The sequence below is a fragment of the Capsicum annuum genome, chromosome 6 (assembly GCF_002878395.1).
Source record: "Capsicum annuum cultivar UCD-10X-F1 chromosome 6, UCD10Xv1.1, whole genome shotgun sequence".
NCBI lineage: Eukaryota > Viridiplantae > Streptophyta > Magnoliopsida > Solanales > Solanaceae > Capsicum > Capsicum annuum.
This window is the reverse complement of record NC_061116.1, coordinates 204,755,267-204,763,471: the sequence shown is the minus strand read 5'-3', so window position 1 is coordinate 204,763,471 and position 8,205 is coordinate 204,755,267. Positions and strand designations below refer to the sequence as shown.

At 30.8% G+C, this 8,205-nt stretch overlaps 1 protein-coding gene and 1 pseudogene across 1 annotated transcript in view; both read right to left on the bottom strand.

Annotated features, from left to right (window-relative positions):
- Window positions 1–439: 439 nt before the first annotated feature.
- On the bottom strand, window positions 440–3,111 carry LOC107873956 (annotated as a pseudogene).
- Window positions 3,112–7,088: 3,977 nt separating this feature from the next.
- Window positions 7,089–8,205, bottom strand: part of LOC107874775 — a 2,379-nt gene continuing 1,262 nt past the window's right edge. The window contains exon 2 of the mRNA XM_016721519.2: window positions 7,089–7,445. Coding sequence (XP_016577005.1) covers window positions 7,231–7,445 — 215 coding nt within the window. The 3' untranslated portion in view covers window positions 7,089–7,230. The remainder of the gene's footprint in view (window positions 7,446–8,205) is intronic.

Here is an 8,205-nt window from a genome sequence, read left to right as displayed (position 1 = left end):
TTCTAAAGTCTTGCCCATGAGGCAAGAGTTGCATATATGTTAATAATCTAATCAGTGCAATTAATGAATAAACTGTTGCCTCTTAGGAAAAAGTTTTTAATTTCAACAATTTTCTAAACTAAGTCTTGCCCATGAGGCAATAGTTGCATATATGTTAATAATCTAATCAGTGCAATTAAAGAATAAACTGTTGCCTCTTGGGCAAAAGTTTTCAATTTCAATAATTTTCTAAAGTCTTGCCCATGAGGCAAGACTTGCATATATGTTAATAATCTAATCAGGGCAATTAAAGAATAAACTGTTGCTTCTTGGGCAAATTTTTTTAATTTCAATAACTTTCTAAAGTCTTGTCCATGAGGCAAAAGTTGCATATATGTTAATAATCTAATCAATGCAATTAAAGAATAAACTGTTGCTTCTTGGGCAAAAGTTTTCAATTTCAAAAAAAAAAAGAGGAAAAGATCCTAAAGATAGAATCTATGTCATAGAGAGGGTTGTGATTATTTCCATGTGGATTTGAAGTTATGAGAATATCTTCAAGAATTGCCTGATCTAGCTGTAGATCAATGTGCCTCTCTAGATCAGACTTGCATGAAGTCGATGTTGATGCTACTATTACAGATTTTAACAAACTTGAAATAAAAGCCATTGGCACTGTGCTTTTTCTGGAATATGTTGGTAGTAAGTCAACTATTATTTCGACAATGATCATTTGTCTTTTCTGCAAATCCAAATCCAGGAAACTTCCTTTAACCAACTGAGGGTCCTTGATGAACAAGCCCTGAAGATAATTTTGGGCATAATTTATCAAAATTCTGCTGATAATGTCTTGTTTAAGATCTTTTCTTTTTACTGCCGACAAAACTCTCTGAAAGAAATTCAGATTTAGCACCGTGAGTGATTTTTCCCACCAGTCTTATGGTGTCTCAGAATCAACGCACTGAACAGGTTTGGGTGAAAAATTATACTCTATCTTTGACAAACCAGATATTAGCTGCTCTTTACAGACATGGTTTGCAATTGCGTTTATTAACTGGCTAACAAGATTGACTTTTTCAGATATCGGTAGTAATGTTTCACAACGATGAAGAACAAATATCGAGTTAGATATGTTTGAAAATGTCGGATCCTTAAGGAATACCTCAGTACGAATTTCCAATTTTTTCTCAGAGATATCTTCTGTCATTTCCATGAACCTAGCTGCACATCTGAGTAACGCCACGTTTGATATGGTAATCTCAACGTTCACTCCATCGCAGAACTTTGCATTAAGGTCAAATGCATCAGATCCGCCAGGAAGACCAGTAAGATTGATTCTTGAAACCTTTGTATCCTTCGCCTCTAGCAACAACTTTCTAATTCTTCCACTTCGTGAAATCATAGGGAACTGCAAATAGTGACAAATTAGCAATCACATTAGAAATGTATCCAAGATATTCTTCTTTCATTTTTCTTAATTTAAACACGAAGCACATAACTTAAGTTCTGTAGTTCTGTTTTTACATCTGGCTATTGACTTTTTTTTTCTCCTCAACACAGCTGTATTGATATCGATAGCCTACTTATAACGGCTAAAACATCAATCTTTTTCAAGGTACTTTAGACTAACCATTTCGTTGCACAACTTCTGTTTTTCCATAGACTTGAGCATTGCAATGATGATGAAAAGTGGTAGATTAAATTACACGAGAGGAAAAAAAGATTGCACACTTCATTTTTGTACCTTGTGAAGAGCAAAATGGGCTGATCTGACTTCTATAGTAAGATCACTTGAAACATCAGATATTGATCTGCAATAGAAGATATAGTCAATGATCAAAAGTTGAAAACTTACATTTTTTTTAGCCTAAGGTTTCATGCACGCGTAATTTACATCTTAAGAATACAATGCTAGATGTATGGGGTCTTAAAGCTATCTAAATTTAAACGATGAAACCTTAACTCTTCGAAGAGCATAAGTCAGCCTGCTTTTTCGCTTGTACATATGACCGTAATTTAGGATCAAAAATAGCATAAAATCATAATCTTGAATGGATAAAAATGTTGAAACAAAGTTAACAATACTCTCTGTGTGTGTGTTGTTTTTGGATTCAATCTAGCAAAGTGGCAGACATTTTCTGGTGTCTTCAAAATATGGTGTGCACTAATGTAACAGTTAATTACAAAACTCATCTGTACTAACTAGAGGGCCCTCACAAGATACACATATTGGAAACTAGAAAAATACTTATTGATGTCTACACCATTCACACCACATCTTGAACAAAAAAATTGAACACATTGGACTTTTGAGGTTTAAAAGGTCAGTTATTTGATGTCATTTTCAATGATTGCAACCTTAGAAACTGCTTATCTATAGTCATTTTCTAGAGTATATGATATTAACTTTATGAACTGATAGAAACTCTACAATCTTAGGTTTTAAGGTAAGTTCCATCACAATCAGTTTCCAAAGCTAAAAGTATTGTCATTTTCACTTACCCAACACTTGAATGTGGTTTGTCATCAGTGGAGAAGTCGGGACTTTCACTAAGGGAGTTCCGAATATAAATTGGTGAACACACGAAAGAAATCAAGAGATTCAGTATCTACTATATATACATAAAAATATATTTTTCCCCTTATATATATATATAGCGTAATTCTTTCACGAAGGCCCTTGTGATATACGACCCTGGCTCCACCCGTCTTTCATAAATGCATTTATTATTCAGATATTTTAGAGGATGTAGTTCTTTTCTAGTGTCAAATCCTACTACCATTAGAGAGTTTAAACCCATTGCCTGTTGCTCTATGTTATACAAGCTAATAGCTAAGGTGCTCTCTCTTAGAATCAACAAGTTAGTGCTTCTTTAATCTCTAAAACATAGGCTGGATTCATCCGAGATGGAAAACACAGCCTTTCCCTCCAAGACCAAACCTTCACAACTACTCAAACACAATTATAATCACAATAACAAAGTTCACACAACCTGATCAACACAATTTCTCATCATCTTCTAATGCTAATTATACCACTAGTTTGAAATACTTGGAACTAATTTCTTTTACCACCTTGAACTTATACGTTTGGCCTTTCCAAAATATGTTGCGATCAACGTCAACTCCCATATTAACGATCTTTCCCTCCAAGACCAACCCCCATAACTACTCAAACACAATTATAATCGCAATAACAAACTCCCCACAACCTGTTCGATGAAATTCCTCAATGGTAAATATGTTACTACAACAACAGCATATCCCAAGTTTATCTTACATTCACCTCCCCAAAAATTAAATCAATATGCTAATTATATAACGAGCTAAAATTACCACAATGTATCAATAAGCTAAAATTACCACAATGACTTTTGATGATGAATTTCATACCTGAAGAACCTTTACGGCAAAAGTCGATTTTGCGAATATTTGAAAGTCGATTCTGGAATTTGAAAGAAAGAGAGGAAGAAAGAGATTTAACGGTTTGGGCAACTTAGCCTCGGGCTTTAGAGAGTCATCGCATGGGTTGATTCTGGAATTTGGAATAAAAAACGAAGAAAGAGATTGAACAACAAATATTTCGGAGGAGGGTATTTTCGTCCAAAAAATATGACTTAACAAGTAAAGACTATTTTAACAAAGCCATTTTATTTGGGGCTAAAATTTGAAAGCCACTCTAATTTGGGTCTATTTTTTAGAATAATCCGTTCAGTTTCTAGTAATTCAATTTCTTTGTTTACTTTGTGGTTTGACTTCTTAATCTATATTTTGATGATTTTCCACGATTTTATTTCATATTCAAAATAATTTTCTTTGATTCCTTTAATTAGTTGATTTAATTATTGTCAAAATATTTTGAAACATCACAACTGCATCTCTAATCTTAATTTAATACTACTTTTCTTTTGGATCAATTATTTATATCAATCACAACAAATAAAATGGATGGCAGGGAATAATCAATATAAAAGTAAAGAGCGATTAAACATTACCGATCATCGTAATGTTTGGATAATCCGTGTGAAGATGTTGCGGAATTAATTTGTTATAATTCTATTTGTTCTGCTTCTTTACCGTTGTTCGATATGAAGGGAAACAAGATCATTACAGGTTGCAAAAATAGTGAAGTTAAGGTTGGGCAAATCTACAAGGACAAGTATATTGTTATTTCAGTTATGACATGGTATGCCATTGAGCATTCCTTCAATTTCCATGCGGAAAAAGATCTGACAAAAAAAAAGTTATATCTTGTTTAACATTTCAAAAGTAGTTATTTGTCTCTTATTTATTCAATTATGCATTTAACGTAAAATTGATTGTTGTTTTACGTAATTCTGTTTTTGTTATTTTTAGTAGTATGAGATACATATTTGGTCTAACTAGATACATTTTTTCTTCATCTTGTATCTCTGGTTAGGGTTGTGTATATATATGTATCTCTTGATGTTTTAGTTTCAGTGATATCAGCATACCAAAGATACATATTAGTAGTGTTAAAGATACATATTGTGCACGATTGTACATATATGTACCTCAATCTCTCGTTAATTTTTTCGATACGATAAAATACATCTTATTTTTTTGACATATTGTCGTTCAAGATACATATAACTGACGTGAATACATCCTACAGATACATTTAACAATTAAACTAATTAATTTGCATAATTTAAGGGTTGTAACAGCTAAAGTTTCTTTAATTTAGCAATTAACCTAACTAATAATGGTAAAAACTGAATAAAATCCCACGAAAATAGGTAATTTATTTGTTATTCCATATTTTAAAATAAAATTTCTTCTATATTTCGTTTTCAGTTATGAACGATTCCTACGACCTTTTTATTGTTTTTTCTTGATTTTGTTTGAAGTAATTGCAATGAATATTTCAGTGTTGTTACGTCATTCCGACGTTTGGATTAACGATATAGCGTATAATGGCTAAATAATTGAATTCAAAAAAAAATAAAATAATTGAATTCAAAAAAAATCTTAGATACATACAACATAGCCCTCATACATTATATGTATCTTTAAGTTTACTAATATGTATCTTTAGTATGCTGATTTCACTAAAACTTAAAAATAAGAGATACATATAAAACTTAAACAAATAACAATAGATACAAAATATTGAAAAAAGTATCATGTATGTGTAAATATGTATCTAAACCTGAAATTACCTAGATCTGAAATAACAAGAGATACATAAATCTACAATAACACAGAACCAGATATACAAAAAGCTTAAAATGTATCTGTTGTTTTACAAAATATGTATCTTTGGTATAAATATTTGAATCAAAATAAAAAATAGTGTGAGATACATACAAAACAACCTCGTACACAATATATATCTTTAAACTTACTAACATGTATCTTTGATATGCCTATTTCACTAAAACTTAAAAAACAAGAGATACATATAACAATAAAAACAGAGGATAAGAGATACAAGAAATTGCGTTGATGGTCTCCATAGATCTTAAATTTTTGTTTTGAGGTGACGCTTTCGTCCACATTTCTCCACCCTGTTAGAACCTCAGTCAAAGGGGTACACCACGTCATTATTTCAGAATCGTATATGTGGATTGAGAGATTTCACTGAGTGAAGTTACCTGATACTTGCTTAGATTTAACAATGGCGACACTGTAACAAGAAGTTTTCTTGTTTACACAGATGACCAATGCACTGTAATCAGAAAACTTGACACCAAGAGGCTCCAGAAGGTTCTTTCAAGACTAAAAAATGGTCCTGAATCTCTATTCATATTGTTAATTCAAAATAATATAGACCAAGAAAAATGATAATAAAAAATTTGTTCAACAAAAGCACCGAAAAATCACTTATAACCACAGTGCCAAATTATTTCTTTTTGAAAAAAAATCGCCAGATAAGATTAGAAGAAATTAAATATGATTTTAGGGGAAAATTTACCTTAATTCAAAAGTTTGAATTAGAGGGAATAATTGGATTGAAACCACCATAATGGCGTATAATCAGGAAGAAACCAGTCTTATTTTGGTAAAGTAACGGCGTATAATGAGGAAGTGTTAAACATGTATCTCAACTTCCATTAAAAATAGTAAATGTTGAGATATATGTAATATTTTAAAAATGGAGAAATTTTTAGTAGTTTTGAAACTTAAGTTGTGCTTTTAGGTAATTTTTTCTTTAATATAACTATGACTATACTTGTGTAATCAAACCGTGACAAGCATACAAGTCAACGTAATTACTAGACTGTGCAAACAGACCTTAAATATTGAAATTACATGATACTCCCTCCATCTCTTTATAAGTGTTTCTTTTGAATTGTTATTTTATTTCTAAATAGATGTATGTTTATGCCTTCAAGTATATTACTTTGATTATAATCTTTTAATATGTTCTTGAGTTTAAATATAGTAATCATGGAAAAACTTAATAAGTAGTGAAGATTGTTTAACATGCCTAATTATCCATTTAATCTTGATTAAATGAATTTTGTTCTATTAATCTGAAACTAATTACTAAGGATATAAATAAAAAAATAATTAATTATCTCTTGATCTTTTAAATATATCAATTATTTTAAGATAAATTTTTGTAGCAAACATACAAACTATTTTAAAACGAAGGGAGTATTAACTAATTCATGTCCAAACACCAAGGAAATGTTCCTCGTGTGTTTGTATGCCACCTTTATATGGACAAATGAATTTAACGACGACATTTTTTTCTTCTGCCATTTTTAATTGCCCAAGCCTAATTTAATCATAAGATCCCGGTCCCCTCTTTAATAAGATACTGAACAAAACAAAGAAGAAGAAACTTAATGAAGTGAGACCTCAAAAAAGGTAGCTGGAAAATGTGGCAGACAAGAAAGAATTCTAATTCTTTTATTTGGGAATTCCGAAAATCCCTATCCGCTCCTATTTTTTAATCGGCTCATGTGCAATATCATCACACAGGAGATGTGAATAGTATTAGAACAATTTGCTCGATAAAGAGCTATGTTAACTTTAGAATAATTTGCTAAATTGATCTCTAAAACTCTCTGATGAAATATTATTTGCTCCACCAACTCGATGCATAATTCAATCACAAATGCTAATTCAAAAGAATGTGGAACTAAACAAAATGAGAAATAACTTAATTTAGAAATCAATAGAGTTTCGATATATATATAAATATTAAATATTCCAAGTAATTTTCATTTGAGAAGGCCTAAAATGTATTTTCTTAATTGTTAACCCCCCAAGTACTGATCAATAAGAGAATTCCAAGTGATGCACCTTATCTTTGAGAATTTCAGCATACAAAGCTCTCCGATTTGCTGGCATCTCCAAAACCTTCATCCCCCAAGAATTTCTATATCCTCTTCTGTATTCCTCCCCATTACTCTTTGAATCTTTCACATCTGCCGCAAAACGAACCCTTTTCTTCTTCTTCTTCTGCTTCGTGAAACTCATCTTCTTTTCACCTGTCACATTACAACACGAATGCTAATTATTAAGAAATAATACTTCAAAAAATATCTGGAATTTGATGGTATTTTCAGTTGAGCATACTGAACTTTGCGGGGGTCATATTAACCCCTAAACTTTTTAAAGTGGATTTAATTTCCCAAAACTCTATACCCAACCTCATATTTACACATGTCCAAGTGGACAGATATATGTCATTAAAATATGAAAAAAAAAAAAAAAAAAGTCTAGGAATAATAGAACCCCATAAAGTTCAGTATGCTCAACTGAAAATCCGATCAAAGTTTGAATATTTTTGTGAGTATAATCCTAATTATTAATGTCTTAATTTATGTGACATTTTTTGTTCTTTTAGATATAAATTAGGTGAATTTTGACAAATCATGACAAGACAAGATTTTGCAACTTTTAATATTTTTGAATATTTGAATGATTTAAAAATATCATTTACTTTAGAAATTAATCATATTAACTCAACAAGTGAAAACACTAAGGGGTCTTTTGGTAGAGCGTATAAGATAATACTGAATAGGCCGTATTAGTAATGCTGAGATTAGTAGTGTCGGGATTAGTAATACTGAGATTAGTAATACTGAATTATTTTTTATGCAGTGTTTGGTTTGATGTATTGAAAACAATATGTATTGTTATATTTTAAAAAGAATATTTGTTTGTTTACAAAAATACCCTCAACATATTATAACTTTGTGTATTTTCCTTACAAAACTTTATTATTCTTTTTTTAAAATAAAAAAA